This window comes from Manis pentadactyla, chromosome 12 (assembly GCF_030020395.1).
Source record: "Manis pentadactyla isolate mManPen7 chromosome 12, mManPen7.hap1, whole genome shotgun sequence".
Lineage (NCBI taxonomy): Eukaryota > Metazoa > Chordata > Mammalia > Pholidota > Manidae > Manis > Manis pentadactyla.
Window position 1 is genome coordinate 4199277 of NC_080030.1, and position 18479 is coordinate 4217755.

Sequence of the window (18479 nt, forward strand, 5' to 3'; positions counted from 1 at the left end):
CCAGCCACACTCCTGGTCCTGGGGCCCCAGACCTCCAGCCCAACTCGAGAATCTGCCCCCGGGGTCCTTCCAGCCGAGTGACCTTAACAGTCCTCTACCTCCAGCAGGGCCTAGCCCCCCCCAAGTCTACCTTGCAGGGCAGCTGCATCCCCAAGAACCGCCCCTAAAGCAGGGCCCCCCCGCAGATCCCACCTGGGACAGCTGCCCCCCACGCATCCTGGCAGAGCCCCTCAGCCACCCACACCCACCTCCTGCAGAGACCCAGGCGCCTCCTCCCCATTAACCCTCCCCAATTGTCCAGCGGGCAGGGGCAGTGTCCCTCCAGGCCCCTTCAGGGTCAAAGTACCCAGGGGACAAGGCAGGTGCAGGAAGGGGGAGGGGCAAGGCCAGCACCTGAGCCCCACTCCTAGCGCGCCTGGCCCCACCCCCGGGATTCAGGAGAACCCGGAGGTGAGGCACAGGCTTCCGGAATGCAGAGGCTGCTCTGGGGCAGCCCCGATGCGGGGGACCACGTGGTCCACGCCGTACACACGTCTGGAGAAGCTCCAGCGCGTCCTCAGCATCCTTTCCCAGCGCCTGGAGCCTGACAACTGAAAGCACAGACCCCCTTCTTCACACTGGGACACCCAGGCTTTGGGAGAACCCTGGACGGAAACCAAGAAGTTGCCCCAGGTTGCCATTTGCGTGGAGACCCTCATCCTGCTTCACAGAAGGGGGCCAGGTTTGCAAGAACTAAGCCTGCCCCCTAAATATCTACACAGGTCCTGGGATGGGGGGCAGCCTCCTCTCCCTGCACCCTAGAAGACCCAAGTGTCTGGAGGCCAAGATGCCATCTCCCATGTCCCACCCACTCACATATAGCCCCCAAATGGTGAACAGGAGGCTGTGAGTGGTAAGCGCGACTGCAGACCTATAAGAGGCCAGAGGTCACATGCCTTCTGGAGGCTATTTGACTTCTTGACCTCTCTGTGCCTGCTTTCAACATAAAAAGCGAGATGGTATTTTCTAGAGGTTGGCGTGGGGATTAAAGCTCAACGCTTAAACGAGATCATGGGTGGAAAACGAATGCCTGGTGCACAGCAGGCGCTCAATCAATGCTACCTGTTCTCAGTAAAGCTGTAATGAACACAGATGGGGCGTTTGGTGCTCTTCTCATACTGGAGTCACGGGAGTGTTTGCTTTTCCACCCGTAGCACCTAAATCTAATAAGGCACAGGCTCCAAGAGCTTTATATAATTTTTTATATATATAAAACGAAATGGCCCTAGCCGAATGGCAGGAAGAAAAGATTTGAAACATGAGTATGTACATCAATGGTGGAAGGCACAGCGGGTCCATTTGGAGGGAGGAGTTGGGGGGTGGGGGCAGCAGGTTACACAGGTCTCAGCCGAAGCCGCGGGGGCAGAAATAAAGTGCGTAGGTCCTGGGGCCCCCCGTGGCCCAGAAGCAGCAGCCGACAGCCCCCCTCTTCCCGTCTCTGGCTGGGTTCAGTTGAGCGTGACACGGAGGTAGGAGGTGGGCACGTAACCCTCACCTCCCTGTTTCCGCCTGACCCGGGTCCAGCCGTCACCTTTGTCCTCCTCCATGAGACTAAGGTCCTCGCCCTCGGCCATGGAGATGGTGCCCTCGCTGGACCCTGTTATGGGGGCGGTGGTGGGCTCAGCTCTGCTTTTGTGAATTCAGGCAGAGCCTCGACAGACACAACTCCCCCTGTTACCACCACGGCAGCTGATGGGGCCCCCCGAGCTGTGCTCACCTTCAAAGTGGTAGATGGCTACGCAGTGGCCTATGGGGGATGCGGGTTCCTCTTCAAAATCCTCATCAAACTCCGTGTAGATGGGGGCCTCCTGACCCTCCTCTGAGGGAGGCCCTTCAGAGCTGGTTGGGGAGAGCAAAGCAGCTGAGGGCAGGCCTTGTGGTCCCGGGCCAGGCCCACACTGACCTCCCCACTCACCTCTCCTTGTTATCCTGAGACCCGCTATTGCTGCTGCTGCTGTCTGGCGGGGCACTGGATGGGGGATCCGGAGGCCTGCTATGCCGGCCCAGGCTGTCACCCCGGTTGCTCAGGACGCGGCTCTCGGCTTCTGCCAGCCAAGCCTGAGAAGAGGGACCGCACGGTGAGTCCCGTGGCAACGCTCCGGAGTTGGCCCGCTCCAGGCCCGGAGGTTTCCTGAGATCACCCATGCACACCCAAGGCTGTGATGAGAAACAGCTGGGGCACCCTCCCACCCCCCACCAGGCAGTGACTCAGCCAGGCCCAGGGCCCCCGCCCCTCCCCAGGGTCTGCCCTGACCTCATACTTCTGCACTTCCAACTTCAGCCGTTCAATGTTGTTCAGGGTTTCTGTGATCTGGGGCTCCAGGCTAGTGGGGTCCCCCATTTGGGGTGTCTTCTCATATACATCCTTCATTTTCTTCAGGGCTTCCCTAGGACAAGACGGACAGAAGAGAAAGAACAGTCCCATGTGATTTAACAAGCAAAAAAATCTCGGCTTTGCCTCGAGAAGCAAATGGCAATGTAAGAGACGTAAGAGAGTGGCTGAAGCTCCACTAAGGGTTGGAGGCCCAGTGGCATTTCCTAGTTGCATGAGTTTGGGTTAAATTACTGAACTTTTGGCTCAGTAGGCTAATCTTAAAAATGGGGATAATGATACACATCTCACATGAGCGGCAGTCAAGATGAGAACAGTGCCTTTATTTATTCAGAAACACAGAGTGCCTGCTGCACACCCGTCACTGTTGCAGGCATCAGAGATAGGGGACTAAACGAGACAGTGAGTCTCAGGAAAACTTGGGAATTCCAGTGAATCCATGCAAAAGGTTGGTAAGACTGCCTGGCACACAGTAAGTGCTCTATAAATGTTAAGTGCTATTATCATCATCAGGGCCCAGTCCCTATTTCCTATGACTATACATACAGGCAGTAATGGTAATAAACACAGACTTTAGTTATAAGTCAAACCTGGGTTCCATTTCTTTCCAGTCCTAATACGTGATCCATGTCACAGGTAAGGAAACAGAGGTATGGCAAGGTGAGAAGCTGCAATTCAAGGCCAGTCTGTCTTGACTCCGGGGCATGCACCCTTAATTCCCACACTGTAAAAACTCAGGAACTATAAAGTTCCAAATGGCACTTTACACCAGTAAAAGCCTTGGGCAGTAAAAGTTTTATACAAGAGGTTCTGTGCAAATGGCAAAATGTAATTTGGCGGCCTGTCCACAAGTGGCAGACGTCATTTCTATTATGTAAGAGGACTGGAAAGATCTTGTTGCTTGGAAGAAGTGAGTAAAGATTTTCTTTTTTCAATCTGGCACACTTTCTATTGCTAATATTTCAAGTGTTTGAGTTATTAAATAGATATCCATATGTGGGCTCTTTTTTTTTTCTTTTAGCCCATTAATATGATTAATGAGGTGGACAGACTTTTTTTTATATCAAACCATCTTTGCATTACTGGAGTAACACCCAAATGATCATGGGTTGTTGTTTTTTTCACATCTTTTTCTTAGTTATTTTTTTATTATGGTAAAATATACATACCATCAAATTTCCCACTCAAACCACTGTTAAGTGCACAGTTTCAATGGCATTAAGTACATTCAGGCTGTTACACAACTATCCCCACGATAACACATTATTTTTCAGATATACCATTGAATTGGTTTGGCTAAGATTTTACATTTAAGATCATAAGTGAATTAAAATGAGCCTGTAATGATAATTTCTTGAATTCCTGCTAAATGACCTGGGAATTGCGATTCCACCGTACTCCTAAATAAATTGGCAGCTTTCACGCTTTTTCCATTTGCTGAAATGGCTTGTATAAGATGCAAAGCACATGTTTCTGTTTCTTGTAAGTGTGGTAGAAATCACCTATAATACCATCGGGGCCTGGAGCTTGTAAGGGAGGAGATCTTTGAGTACCATTTCATTTATTATTTTACTTTGTTCCCTGCCTGTCTCCCCCAAATCTTACCTCTGGTCGACCTCCTTCTGTAATTCACGATTACGTTCTTCCAGCTGCTGCTGAAGCCGCTTTCTCTGCTGCTCTGGGGGCAGGTGGCTGAAATCCTCGGTCACCACTGTCTGCAAGGTGGGAAGAGGACTGAGATTAGGATCGTGGGGTCTGAGCTTTCAAGCTCTAAGTCACTCCTAAGACAGAGCAACTCCACCTTCCTCCCCACACAAGGTTCTCGGGGGGTGGGGGGGGCCAAGGCCATGCACAGAGCAAAGCAGGTCCATGTTCAGGCAGTGGGAGGAGAGGGCCCAGCCAGCGGCAGGAAGCGAGCCCAGGGTACCGCCACCCGGCCACTGGGGCGGGCTACGGCGGCCCCTTCCTCCTCCCCCAGAGGCCTCACTTACCCCACGGCTGCCTCGAAGGCTGCGGAAGGATGCTAGCCGCGGTTTGACTGACTTACTGATCTCGCTCAGTATGGCCAAGGGGTCGAGGCCGGAGCGGGGGGATGGGGGTCCATTAGGCAATGCCGAGGGCAGGGGGCCCCCCAGCGGGGAGAGGGGTGGGAGGCGCAACTACCCATGGGGGCCAGGGGAGGGGATGGGTCAGGAGGGGTGGGAAGATAGAAGGATGGATGGATGGATGGATGGATGGATGGATGAATGGATGGATGGACGGACAGACACAATAAAGAAAAATGGAAAAACAAAATGGAGAAAAGAAAAAAAAAAACGGTAAGAAAACCACAACTCAAGATGCACAATCACACACACAGAAAACACATGCAAAGAGCAACACAAAAATCTGGGAGGTGGCAGGGAGGGCATTAGACTGTGAGCCAGAAGACCGGACCCCTCCCGATCCACCCTCAATCCCCACGTCCCTTGCATCCTACGTCCAGTACCTAGCATGGGACCTGGGACGCAGGGAGGCCTGTTTCTGTCCACCCAGCTTTCTGGGCTCACAGTCTAGAGGGTGGAGTGAGAGACATGCGGGAATCAAGTTCTCAGACAGGTATGTGGCCACAGAGGTCAAGGGCAAGCTGAGAGAAGGGTCAAAGGCATGAAATATCACAAGGGTTACAGTGGGGTTTAAGATGGGAGGTTGCACCTATCAGCTGAAGGGGGTGTCTGAGTATGTGTCAGCACAGATGGAGAGTATAAAACGGGGATCAAACGTATAAACTCAGGGAGGGGGTGTCAAAGGTATAAACTAGGGGATGTCCAGATATGTGCTTGACATGGAAAGCTAAACACCCAAGAAAATACAGCCTGGGGTCGGCAGCCCGTTGGAGAGACCCAGGGTATGGAGAGACTCAGGGGTCGTCCCCGGGGCCGGCATCTCGAGGCCTCACCTGACCCTGAACCTCATATGCAGGTTCCCCAGCATCCTGAGAAGCAGCAGACAGACGCCACAGGCCCCCTCCCTGCACCACCCTCAGCCTCGGGGGACGTCCAGGCCAATGGCCCAGCCGCCTTCCTTCCCTCCAGACCGGGCCTGCAGCCAAGAGGAAAATTCCTGCCCGGGACTCAGCGTCCCAGAGGCTGGGGCTGAGTCAGGGGGGGCCCTGCTGTCCCAGCTCACACACACATACACACCCCCACCCAAGGGCCCCGGCCCCCACCTTGTTCTTCTTGCCAAAGGGCCAACGCTTGGCACGGGTGCGGCCAGGGCCTCGGAGCTCGGCCCGTCCCTCTGAGGGGGTACCCAGGCTGCTGTCCGAGGGCGCACGGTTCATGGGCTCACTGAAGTCTTCGAATTCCACGTCGCCCGGGCGGGCAAAGCCTGACTTGTACAGCTCAATTAAAACCTGGGAGTCCTGGAGGAGGTGGCAGGGGGCAGTCAGGGGCAAGACAAGGTGCCTAGCCTTGGGGGCCCTCCCGCTGCCCACCCGTCTGCCCACTGGCCTGGGGCCAGGCACCCACATTCTTGGCATTCACGGCATCCGCGGCAACCTTCATGCCCTCCAAGCACTTGGCAACAATGGGTACCACCTGCAGCTCGGCCTCTGACAGGAGCCCGTACCCAGCCCCCAGGTGGGTGGCCCGGCGCTCATCCATGTCCTGCAGCTTCTGCTGGGACAGGGGCAGGGGTACTCAAGGAGGGGCTGGCAGCAGCGTGATTCACCATGGGGCGACACGCTGGCCCCAGCCCACCTCCAGGCTGGTGGCGAAATGAATGCAACAGAGACTTCCAGCCCAGTGTGGTTGGAGGAGACAGTGGGGTGGGGAGTAGCCAGAATGATTTCAGAGGAGACTTTAAGGACCCCCGACACTCCCTGCTCAATAGAGGTAACAGAGGAGCCGGGGCTTTGAAGAAAGAGCAGACCCAGCACTGCCAGTCCCAGACAGAGAGCAGGGTATGAGGCTAAAAGAGAAGAAGGGATATATAAGGCCTTGCAGAGGGGTTGTTAAAGCTGGGTCTCATAAGTGTGAACAGGAATCTTGACAGGAAAGAAAGACATGCCTGGCAGATTAAAGGATGTTCCTAAGCCCCTTTCAGTTTAGAGAATGGGACATTACATCTGCGGTTTTGACAAATGTGTAGGAGTTGGTTAACTAGGGTTTTCGAGGAAGGTGAGGCTGGGGGCTTAGAGCACTCACATCAAATATCTGGGGCATCTGGGAAAAATAGAAGTGCGCCTGGTCTCGGTTGAAGCGCTGCAGTTGGGCAGCATACTCATTTTTGCTCTCTTCTGCCATGTGACTTCGGAGGTGGGCCTGTTGCTTGGCCTGAAGAATATCGAGGCAAGGGCTGCTGCCAGGTTCTGGCCTCATCCCACTTGGACCCCCGAGCCTGCCCCAAACCCCACAGGCACCTTCTCCACGTCGGCCTTGGTGGCGTTGATATCCTGGTCTAGCCGCTCAGCAGTCTGCGCTGCCTTCTCAGCCTCCCGGCAGTCCCGTTCAAATTTACGCTTACTCTGTGGCAGGGACACAACCAGAATGAAGCGGGCACCTTCCCCGAGGAACGGGGCAGGAAAGCAAAGTTTCAGGGCCTGGTGGGAGGCCACCCAGCAAACAAAAACCCATGGTGGGGAGGGCATCCAGGCCAGACAAAGCAAGCACGGCGGTGGGTCAGCCACCCTCACCCTGCTCCTCACGAGCCCCCTTCTCCAGACCCACTAACTCACACTCTCCAGCTGTTTGAAGCCACTTTCCAGCTGCTGTTGGGCCCGACGGCCTTCTTGGAAGTGCTGTGGAAAGAGACACGGTCAGGCTCGCCCGGGGCAGGGGCAGGTGCAGACCCGGAGAAGGGACTGCTCACCATCTTCCGCTCCTGTTTCATCTCCTGCGAGTACTTGGCCAGCTCAAGACACACACGGACGCTGAGGTTCTCGGCCACGAGCTCCCGCTGGCCAGCAAAATCATTCACCTCTTGGAGAATCTGCATGAAGGCCTGTTGCTGGCTGAACCTGGGGCAGAGTCGGGGGAGGCAGGCAGCCGGGGTCAGGCCCCCCAGGAGCCAGAAGCCCTGGAACTCACCTCCATATGGAGATAGGTAAGCTCCAAAACACCCATCCCAGAAGCAATGATAAATTCTGGTCCATATCCGCGGCCCCCGACCCTTGAGTTGGGTGTATTTCAGAATGCAGAATCTTTCGGGTTTGCGACAGGGGAATACAGTGTTTACACCATCTTTCAGGCATCACCCCAGTGGGGTCCAGGACAGCTTCCTGGAATAAACGCCATAAGTATATTTGCAATAAGAGGTATTAACAGTCATACTAAGTGAGATTAAAAACCAAAACCGTAATTAACAGCCAGTCAATGCAGGTCAGAGGTTGCTGCCAAACAAGTTAACCAGTTAAAAGAAAAAAAGCTTGGTTTCTAGAGCTTTTTTGGATTCTGGAACTCTGGATCTAGAATAAAGTGAAATGCTCGTGGGACATTAACTGTTTTAACACATCATCTTAGTTAATCCTCATCTGAGCCCCACAGGGTCCTCACCGTCCCCATTTCACAGATGAGGTAAACAGAGGCACAAAACGGGAGTCACTTGCCCAGAGTCACTCATTTAATAACTGCTGGAGCCTCACCCGTTTAGTAGGCAAGGAAAGTGGAAGCCCAGAGGCTAGGAAGTAATGGGTTGAGGATCCCTGGTAATCTAGATCCCGCAGGCATGCTCTTACCTCTAGGTGGGAAGTGAGGCGAGAGGTCAGGGACCTGCTTGGGAAGCCCCGCTGAGGGAGAGGAAGGGGGACCCACTGCCCACACCTCCCACACCCCAGATGTGGCCCTGCATCTTCTCTCCATCCTTACTTGGATTCAGGGTCATCTTTGGCAGGTCTCTTAGGCAGGTATTTTTTCACCAGGCTCCTACAGAGAGAGAGGCAGGAAGGCTGAGCACCCCCAGCCCTCCCCCGTCTCCCAGTCTCCGGGGCTCCCAACCCCGGGTCTCACCGCAGTTGCTTGGCATAAGCCTGCTCCACCTCGGTCCGCTCCTTCACGAACTTCACGTATCTGTCCAACAAGTCCAGCCCCCACTGCGTATGCCTCTCAAGCACCTCAAACTGGTCCTGGTTAGGGGGTAGGAGAGGCCGGGGTCAGGACCTCGGAACCCCGTACAGCCTGCAGACCCGGCGCCAGGAGAGCCTCCAGGCTCTGAGCTCGGAGGAGGAGGGGCTTCCCGGCCCCGCCCCGGCTCGGCGCCCGGGGAGGCAGGAAACCGGCGGAACCCCCCTCCCCTTCCCGGGAAGGGCCAGGGAACAGAGGCGGGGCCCCAGACGGCAGACAGGGTCCCCGATTCCAAAGACCAAGAGGGGTGTGGAATGGGGTAGGGCCACTCCCCCTCTCCCGGTTCCCCTAATCCCCCCAGATTCCGGAAAATCCGGCGGGCCCGGCGTGAGTCAAGGCCAGAGGGCAGGGTTCCCTGCAGTCTGAGGGGCCCAGAAAGGCCAGGGATAGGCACCGTGCTTCCTAGGTCTCCATGCTTCCCGGGGTTCCCCGATGGGTGACTCAGTTACCCCCACGGACTCCATTGCGCCTCCAAAATAAATCCCAGAGTTGGGGGTGGAGGGGGCGTTCTAGTTACCCTGCTACACCCAGGAACCCAGGGATGCCACCGCCCCAGAAGGAGGAGGGGTCAGAGATCCGCGCTAGGATGGGGGAAATTTCTGGGGCTTCCAGAGGTGAGGTTAGAGGCGGTCTGGGGGCGGCCCCTCCCGGTGCCTAGGGCGGGCCCAGCCTCGCAGCCCCTTCGCCCCCAGAGTGTCCCAAGTCCCTAGGTGTTAATTAGAGGCGACTTAAAGGGCGGTCAGGACTTCTATGTCCCACGTGGGGTTGAAAGTGGCCAGAGGGTCCCCTCCCCCGCCCCAGCCGGACAGGCGGGCGGCGGGCAAGGACCCAGGGGCCGTAAGATAAGCCGCCGGCCCAGCCTGGGCGCTCAAAATAGGTGACCTCTCCCGGCCGCCCAGGCCTGGTCCCAAGACTTCTGCCTCCTCACTCTAAGCGCCGTGCCTCAGTTTCCCTACGCCGATCCCGCAAGGTCGCTCTTCGCTCCCGGGCATCCTGAAACGCCCTGGGAAACTCCGAGAGAGAGCGGAGAGAGGGGGACTCCAGGGGTCGGAGGAGGGGGAGGCGCAGAGCTTCCGCGGAGGTCCCGCTGGGGCAAAGGGGGCTGGGGAGTCCGGATCCCAAGAAGTAAGGAACTTGGAGCCGGGCCGAGCGGACTCACCCACAGCTCGGTGCCCCAGTCCATGCTGCTCCCGCCGAAGCCGCCGCCGCCGCCGCCGCACCCGGCCCCCGCCGCCCGCCGCCGGGAGACTCGGCCCAGGGCTGCGCGCCCGGCCCCGCCCCGCCGCGGCCCAGCCTACTCCTGGGAAGGCCACGCCCACGATATTCCATCACGCCCCTCTCCCGCGCGGAGCCCTCCCCCCGCACGGTGCCTTAAAGACGGGGTCTTGTGGGCGTGGCCAAACGGCTGCCACGCCCCTCTCCAAGGAACTGGGCCATCCGACGCCACTGAGCCCTTAAAGGACCCCCACCCATTTTCCAAATCTCCCGGGATCCTCTTATCCTCCCCATCCCTGCCCCTCCTCGGACTGTTATTCCTTTCCTCTTTCCCTTCAACCATTCCTTAAAGGGCCAAGACACTAAAACCCCAACCCAAGAAGTCCTTCCCCCACCCATGGTAGGGAGAACCTGAGGTCACCCCGCTCTTGCGGGCCGGCCCGGCTCCAGACGTCTACGCTCGTCTTTCTAATGGTCCGGTCTCTCCGACCACAGTGCGGATGGAAGGATTTCGATCCTGCCCCGGACGCGCCTCCGCCAAGGTCGGGTCCATTAGCACCCCCACCGCATCCTGCCTCTCCCCCTCCAAAGTCTGCGCCGGGATACTGAGGACGGTCCGTCCTTGCGGTGCAGGGCCCAGATCTTCCCCGGCTGCCGTCCAGTTCGTGCTTGCACCTGCCCATTTTCCAGTAGTGTCCATTAAGGCCCAATCGGGTTGATTCGTCTGTACCCACTCTGGTATTCTGACCCCGCCCGGGGGTTTGGAAATCCGTCGTCTCTCACAAAAGGCTGTTCACACTTTGTTAATCCCTTTTGACGCACTGGGATGAAAGGGGAGAGATCTCAGCGGCTCCAACCCCTTCCTCTCCCGCCTTTGGTGCTTTCCCTGTGCTACAAAGGTGACAGACGCCCTGCTGGGGTTGGGCGCTCCAGCAGGTTCTGAGCCCCCAGGTTCCCTGCACAAATACTAGCGAATCCCCGGAGGGTAGATCCGGAACGCGCACTAGGACAGACGGCTCTGCGGAAACCTAGCCCCCCCTGCTGGTGGCTTCTGAGCTAGAAAACCTCAAGTTGCAAAGTCGGCTGTGCTCCAGAGGTTGCGGAACCAGAAGAGTCAAGGGCTCAGCCTGGAATCTGGACTCTGGCTCAACCTGGGATTAGGGTCTCGGTCTCAAACTGAAATTGGAATTGGGATTCATCCCAGTTGGAATGGGATCGCAGAAGGGTCAGAGGCTTAGCAGAGTGGTCAGCAACCTATTTGGGGTCTAGGACTCATACAGGGTCCGGGTCAGGGCTCAGTTCAGGTGTGAGGCTCAACCAGAGATTAAGACCCAGTGTAGGTCGAGGGTCAGAAGCGGGTGAAGGGGTCTGGATTTCAGACTGATGTCGGGGCTCAGCTGCAGGTAGTGTGTTCAGCCTGGGCTCAGGGTTCAGCCCATAGTAGTCCAGCCTGGGATCTGGGTGTGGGCCTTCAATTGCCTAACTCTGGGATAGGAGACGCCAAAGGCTTGGACTCAGCTCGGGGTCATAGGTCATCCAAGGATAAAGAATTAGCCTGGGGCCAGGTTTTGCCCTCTCGGAGGATCAGTAAGATTAGGAAAATAAGACAGGCCTCAAGAGATGCGTGTATTTACTAAAAGTCTGTGCTCTGGCTGGGAGCCAAGTTCCCTGGATAAGAAGGGGAAGTCCGTCCTTAGCGATACTGGGAGATGTAGTTTATTAAGCGCCCCGCTGCGCTGTCTGCTCCCGCTGCTTTCTGGGTAATGTACACTGGTCAGTTAAAAGCGGGTAACGGAATTCCGCTTCAAAGGCCAGCTATCAGATCCAACACAATTGGTTAGGTGCACTGTTTATCAAATACATCCACACACTCTTTCCAGTGACTGGTGACAGTGGAGGCGGGGTTCAACGGCATCAGCACTCCCATTCGTAGCCGGTGACGTCTATTTGGTGGCGTGTTAGGGCGGGTTTGCGAGGAGCGATCGCTGATTGGTCAAGCGAACTGGAAGAGCCTGAGGGTCGGTCCCCACCTTGCGGCGATTGGCTCACCTGTAGGCGGTCGGGCGTCAGAGGCGGTGTCAGAGAGGCGGTAGCTCCAGAGATGGCAGTGAGCGAGAGGAGGGGGCTCGCCCGCTGGAGCCCCGCGGAGTGGGGTCCTCGGCTGCTCTTGCTGCTGCGGTTGGGCGGCTGCTCTGGGCGTATCCACCGGCTGGTGCTGACGGTGAATTCCGCCGCGCGACGATCTGGGGCGGGCGCCGCAGCTCTGTCCCGGAGAAGCCCCTGGCTTAGAGTGGTCTTGGCCTGCCTCCCCCGCTCCTTACGCGAGACGGAGCAGCCCGGCGCCCCCGCTTTCAGGCCCGGAGTTGTCTCGCCCGAGGATCCCCCTCAGGCCTCCGGATGGAGTTGCCCGGCCGGCAGCGCTGGGGTCGCGTCCTGCCCATCGGGGGCGGGACTTCCTCTCCGAGGACCCCCTCCCCACCCCCTCCACCCCGCATCCCGAGTCTTAGTTCTCTAAATTATTGGGGGCTCCAGGGGGAATCCCTGAGAGTTCTAGAATGGGGCCCTCTGGGTCCTCATTGGGATCTTGAGGGGCTCAGTTGGAACCTAAAAGTTTCCCGGGAGGTGAGGGCCAGGCACACCACGATGAGGAACTGATCTCGGGGTGGTACTCACCCGGCGGGGGGCTCCAACAGGTGCCCCAGGCTCTCCTTTCCTGGACTCTCAGAACTGTAGCCTGAGGATCCGAAGCTGCCCTGTCCCTACCTGGTACTGGGCTGGTGTCACTGCCTGCAGGGAGGCCCTCTTGGCCTCTTCTGTCACCCTCTGGACCCGTCCTAAATATAGGGGTACCAGGAGGGGGCCATGGCCCGTGGGGAGCCTCGGGCCAGACCCCCAGGCCTGGGCTGGTGGGAAGAAGTCTGTCTGAGCTGCCTCTGCCTCCTTGGCCTCCGGCAGGGGGAGAAGCGAGCAGACACCCAGTTGAACAGTTTCGGCTTCTACACCGACGGCTCCCTGGAGGTGGACGTGAGCCTTCAGGAGACGGAAGAGAGGACCCCTCAGGTGAGGGGCTTTGAGGGGTTGACTGGAAGAGGGCAGGTGCCCAAGTTCCAGTGCCCCTCTCCCCCGGGTTCTGAATTCGCATCCTAGCTCTGCCTTTCATCCTTGATCTTGGGCAAGGCCCCTGGCCTCTCTGAGCCTCAGTTTCCTCATCTGTAACATGGAGGGAATATCTCCTGCAATATGTCCTAGACTCTGAACAAGACAGCCTCAGTTCCTGCAGTCGAAATGAGTCGCTAGCGATTTTTGAATGGCTGCCATATACCAGGTACCCTGCAAAACAGGTACCACTCCTCAGGGATGCTGTGAAAATGTAAACCCACTTTTCCAGGTGTTCGCACAGGCCCAGAGGGATGTGGTTTGCTCTAAGTCACAGAGTCCAGATGTAAACCCAAGCGTGCTAAATTCCAGAGCCCAAGATAGGAAATCAACACTTTATCTTACTGCTTTTTAATTTTCTTACATCAACAATTTAATTGGGATAAACAAGTGGGCTAGGTCCACAAGACCAGCAAAGGTCTTGCTGAGAAAGTGACATCCACGCTGAGTGGCATAGGATAGTTAGGAGTTAAGTTCTCCCTGTTTCACCTGCCAGGTGGGGTTCAGTCTGAGCCGGGTTCGATCCGGCGGCATTCAGTCCTACCCAGTGAGTGGAGGGGGGCGGTGGGGAGGGAGGAGGGGTGTTAGGCCAGTGGAAGGCAGGGACCAAAGCTCCCTCTATCCCCCCCCAGACCCGGGACCCCCAGGACTGCCCTCTCCTGAAAAACAGTAGCCACCTACTGGTTCTCTTCCTCATCAACACCAAGGATGTGCAGTGAGTTGGGGGCCCCAAGTTCCCTACAGTCCCTCCGTTGTGTTTCCTGGGGTATGTATGACAGCCATAGGAGTGGATCAGGTAAAACAAACCAGCCGGAAAAACCTTGGAAGAAGGACCTTAGGAAGAAAGTCACTGGCTTTTTTGTTTCACCTTCCAGACTTCTGATTCTGGGAAGGGGAGAAGGGAGGGGTGCCCCGGCGGTGTTGGGGTCTCAAGGCAGAAGACCCAGACGTGGAGGGGAGCTGTGAGAATAGCCGTCGTTCATACCTGTTGAGGGCTTCCTATGGGCCAGCCGTGTCCTTCAAGCTTTGCACATGTCAGCTCTTCGGTCCTTACTGCTCTGGTCCCATCTGAAGACGAGAAATCTGAGGCCCAAAAACTGGGATCTGGACCGAGGCAGACGAACAGCAAGGTCCAGCAATACTGTGTTGCCTCTCTAGATACACGGTGTTTGCTTTTTCAATAATGTACTTCAGTAGATGAGCGAGTTAATGTCATTTGAAATGACAGTGGCTGGTGCAGGCAGCACGTGGGCGAGGCAGCTATGGATCTTGGTGACCACAGATTCGGCGCGATGCCGGCCCCCAGAGAGGAGACAGACCCAGAGAGCCCAAGAGGCCATTGAGTCGCTCGGCACAACTTGTGTGCGTGAACCGCACGTCCAGCCTCCTGGCCTCATGCCCTGCCCCCCGCCCCGACCCGAGGGTCCAAGTTCGAAAGTATGGGAAGCAGAAGAACTTGTTCATCTCTCCCAGGCTTCTCCCCAAAGCGCCCCCAGAACCAGGGCTCCCGAAGCCAGAGCACACAGCCAGCCCCAAGGGCCGTGGTGAGTCAGGCCTGCCATGCAGCTGGGGAGGGTCGGACGGGCAGGTCTGCTCCGTGTGTCCCCCCATTTTTCTGCTGTCCGTCCATCACTAAACTCGTTCATTCGCCCCCAACAGGCATCACCACTATGCCCAACAAGGCCAGGCCAAAACACACAGTGTCTCCTGGTGACCTGCAGGTTTGGTGGGGAAGCCTGGGCAGGAGGGAGCATACGGGGAGCCAGCCCAGGGCAGCTGACGCTGCAAGGATGCCCTCTGTCCCCTCAGGCAGCCGGAGGGAAGGACAAGGAGCTGGTGTTGGACCTGGGCCATCGCAATAATTTCTACAATTTCAGCGTGAGTGTCTGTGAGAGCCTGCAGCAGCCCCTCCCGGGAGTGGAGACCCCCAACTGAGGCCCCTGCCCCCTGTGTGCCCCACCCCAGTTCCACGTGGTGACTGGCTCCAGGGCCAAGGAAGGCCTGTACACCCTGAGCTTTTACAACTGCTACAACTTGATGCCGCGTCGGGAGCAGCCATTAGACATCACGGTGAGTGCAGGGGAGGGCGGTGGTCCAAGCTCTACATGGTCATGTCTACCTGCTTCCTGGCCGTCGGCATCTACTGGGTGTCTGTCCTCTGCAAGAACACGTAATGCCCCTGCCCCTGGGGGGTCCCCCACCTGCCCTCATCCCTGCACCTGACTGATGGCCCTCCCACCCCTTCTGTCCAATCCCCCCACCAGGTACAAGGTCTTCAGGATCCACTGGCTCATGGCAGCCCTGGTCTTCACCAAGAGCATTTCTCTCCTCTTCCACAGTGTGAGCGCCTTGGTGGGGAGCAGGGGCGGGCTGGCGTCTCAGGGCCCCCTGATAAGGCTGTGCAGGCCACTCTCCAGTCTCTGCAGACCCTGGGCTTGGGCGCTGTGTTCAGCCAACCATCTGCTTGGCCTCCTGTCTGGCTGTGACTGTCTTACTGGCCATCCTTCCAACTATGACTTCCCTCACTGTCCTCATGGCTGTCCATTTCTCAGAACGCCCACCTCCGTGCTGATCATCACTATCAGTTCCATGAACTTCCCGACCACCCATGCGACAGTGACCATCCATGTTCTTAAACCACCACATCCATCCACCCCCCCGTCCATCTGTCTGACTGTCCATCCACCTGTCCACCGCCAGATCAACTACGACTTCATCAACAGCCAAAGCCACCCCATCGAAGGCCTCGCTGTCATGCACTACATTACACACCTGTGAGTGCCTTTCTCTGCCGGGCAGGTGGCCGGGGGTGGGAGGGGGGGCGTGGGAGAGCTGGCCCCCTGCATTCACCACGCACGCCCCCCACCCCCAGGCTGAAGGGCGCCCTCCTCTTCATCACCATTGCCTTGATTGGCTCTGGCCTGGCCTTCATCAAGTACGTGCTGTCGGACAAGGAGAACATCTTTGGGATCATAATCCCGCTGCAGGTGTGTTTGGGGGCCAGGAGTGGGCGCGTGGATGCAGGTGTGGGGGGGCCCCTGCGCACATGGGGCGCTCCCACCCACCCACCCCTCCGCGCAGGTTCTGGCCAACGTGGCCTACATCGTTACCGAGACCCGTGCGGAGGGTGCCAGTGACCACAGGCCCTGGAGGGAGATCCTTTCCTGGTGGACCTCATCTGCTGTGGTGCCATCCTCCTTCCCGTGGTCTGGTGAGGACTCCGCCTCGGCACCCGCCGGAGGCCAAAACCCCGCCCCTGAGGACCTGCGCAGCCGCAGTGCTGACCACCCCGTGTCCCCCACCCTGTTCCAGGTCCATCCGGCACCTCCAGGACGCGTCTGGCACTGACGGAAAGGGTGAGGCCTGCTCCCGGCACCCGCCGTGTCCCCAGCCCGTCCTGCACCAGGCCCCTCATGCCGACCCCGGGCTGTCCCTTCCCGCCCACCTCTGTGCCCACCTCGCTGGCCCCTAGACAGCCCCCTCCAGGCTCTCTGCCTCTCGGACACTCCCTGAAATGTCCTCCCCTGTCCCCAGCTCGGCTTCACGCCTCTCCCCCTCCTCCTGCCCCCAGACTCCTTGCCCTGACCCCCATTGTCTGTGCTTTCCCCCCCGCAGTGGCAGTGAACCTGGACAAGCTGAAGCTGTTTTGGCACTACTATGTCATGGTGGGACCCCGACTCTCATTGGCACACCCAGCCTAAACCCTCCGGCAGTCATCCCTCTGCCCACGATCTGGGCCCCCACCCCAGGCGTCCCCAGGTGTTGCCCGGCCTCATGCCCACCCGCATCCCCCAGGTCATCTGTTACATGTACTTCACGCGGATCATTGCCATCCTACTTCGGGTGGCGGTGCCCTTCCAGTGGCAGTGGCTGCACCAAGTGAGCACGGAGGCCCCAGGGCGGGCCGGACAGTGAAGGCGGGGACGGGGTGTGCCTGACGCCCCGCAGGGGACAACCCCTGCCTGCAGCTGCCCCAGGAGAAGGAGGAGGACGTGCAGACCGAGCGAGTGTGAGCCTCAGGACCGGCGGGGCGTGGGCAGCTGCGGGAGTCGGCGGGCGGGGGCGGGGCCCGCGCGGCGGGGGGACGGGAGACCGCGGTAGGCCTGCTGGACCGCCTCCTTGCCGTCTGTCTCTAGAATGACCGATTCTGGATTCCGGGAAAGCCTCTCCAAAGTCAACAAAACCGCCAGCGGGCGGGAGCTTTTGTGACCCCCGCATCTCAGACGGCCCCCCACACCCTCAGACAGCCCTCGGCCCAGCCTCTCTCCAGGGGCGCGTGGAGAGGAGGAGGGGCCCCGTGCCTGCTGTGCTCAGCTCCCGGTGCCCCAGTTCCCGGAGCCCACTCAGAAGAAGATGGCCCCTTCTTCCCCCAGGGAGTGGGCATTCTTCCCCCACCCAGGGACCACCCCCCACTCGCAGCTGGACAGTAATGACCAATCAGTGTTGCCACCCTGGAGGCTGTTTACAGTTGAGAAACCCGTATTCCCCCGGGTTTGTGTCTGTGTGTGTGTTTATGCAGTTTGCACTGCTTTACACATTCAATAAATACGAATGGAGCAACTTCTGTGTGCCGGGTCCTGTGCGGCAGGCTGGACAGAGTAATGACCGAGACCCCCCGAGCCCTCCAGGGCTCACAGTGCCGGGGAGGACAGGGAGAGGGACCTGTCATCAGGGCCCGGACCCAACCTGGGAAGTCTGGGAGGTGTACAGAGAACACAGGGGGCTAGGGGTGCTCAGGGTCGGATGAGGCGACTGTGCACAGGCCGGAGCTGAGAAAAGGCTGGTGATTGGAAGACCCATCAGTGGCTCAGGCTGAAGAGTCTTGAGTAATGGTAACTGGCACAAGGGGACTGCAGTATGCCACACCCTGCGCTAAGGCCTCGTGGACCTTTACTCAGCATGAAGCCTGGGAGGCACAGAGAGGCTAAGTGACTTGCCCGAGGTCACACAGCTGACAAGTTGGTGGGAGACAGGACTCACAAACGGGCAGTGTGCCACGCCTCTGCACCTGGACTAATTGACCTTGCCCCTATTTTGCTGTGTGGCCCTGCACAAGTCGTTCGGTCTCTGCATTTCCTAGCCTATGAAATGGGGACCCATAAGGCCACTGAGTACCACAAATGGTAACAGGTGACAGGGGCTCCACACAGTGCAGGGACACAGCCCGGCGGCTCAGGGAACACCCTGAACCTGGAGGAATGACAGCAGGTTAGATGCGCACCTGCACTCACACCTGCAGCTCCCAAGATGCATTTCTCACCGCCCCCTGCCATCCCCCCCACCTCCCCCCCACCCCCCCACCCCCGACCCCTGTCCTGCCCCACCCTTCAGCTGCAGTGCCCAGGACCCCTCTGGAAGCCCTGAGAGGCATTCCTCAGTGGGGGCCACAGGCATGGGACAGGGGTCAGCAATCAGGCTGGGGTCAAGGCTTCCTGCAAACGAAAACGTGGGCCCAGATGAATAAATAGCTCAGCCAGACAAAGAAGGAAGTGGGAAGGTACTACAGACTGAGGAAGTTCTGTGAGCCAGGCTGAGAAGCCCGGAATAGCCTGCGGGTCCCACAGCGGGGCTGGCTGGAGCCAGCAGGCTGGGGCCAGCAGGCGGGCCAGGGCAGCTGCAAGCAGCCTAAAGACACA

At 58.2% G+C, this 18479-nt stretch overlaps 2 protein-coding genes across 5 annotated transcripts; one reads left to right on the forward strand and one right to left on the reverse strand.

The window, feature by feature from the left end:
- Window positions 1-1224: 1224 nt before the first annotated feature.
- On the reverse strand, window positions 1225-9780 carry TRIP10 (thyroid hormone receptor interactor 10). Of its 4 annotated transcripts, none has more exons than XM_036890641.2 (15): window positions 9632-9780; window positions 8359-8474; window positions 8218-8274; window positions 7223-7370; window positions 7089-7151; window positions 6774-6878; window positions 6559-6687; window positions 5881-6027; window positions 5580-5774; window positions 4363-4530; window positions 3977-4086; window positions 2294-2426; window positions 1955-2097; window positions 1757-1878; window positions 1225-1636 (listed from the first exon to the last, which is right to left on the reverse strand). In XM_036890641.2, the coding sequence occupies exons 1-15, from the start codon at window positions 9653-9655 to the stop codon at window positions 1488-1490; spliced, it is 1809 nt and encodes a 602-aa protein (XP_036746536.1). In that variant the 5' UTR covers window positions 9656-9780; the 3' UTR covers window positions 1225-1487. The 4 variants fall into 4 exon arrangements, with proteins under 4 accessions (XP_036746536.1, XP_036746535.1, XP_036746538.1 ...); XM_036890640.2 differs by having other exon boundaries at window positions 5863-6027; XM_036890643.2 differs by lacking the exon at window positions 4363-4530.
- A 119-nt stretch (window positions 9781-9899) lies between these two features.
- On the forward strand, window positions 9900-17052 carry GPR108 (G protein-coupled receptor 108). Its single transcript, XM_057489729.1, is given in 19 exon segments — window positions 9900-11908; window positions 12643-12747; window positions 13340-13390; window positions 13476-13558; window positions 14317-14387; window positions 14503-14564; window positions 14653-14721; window positions 14809-14926; window positions 14929-15013; window positions 15108-15183; window positions 15544-15617; window positions 15716-15830; window positions 15925-16000; window positions 16003-16054; window positions 16156-16199; window positions 16459-16508; window positions 16639-16749; window positions 16752-16852; window positions 16980-17052. Coding segments are annotated over 19 exon segments (1536 nt in total). The 5' UTR covers window positions 9900-11788.
- The last annotated feature ends 1427 nt before the right edge of the window (window positions 17053-18479 follow it).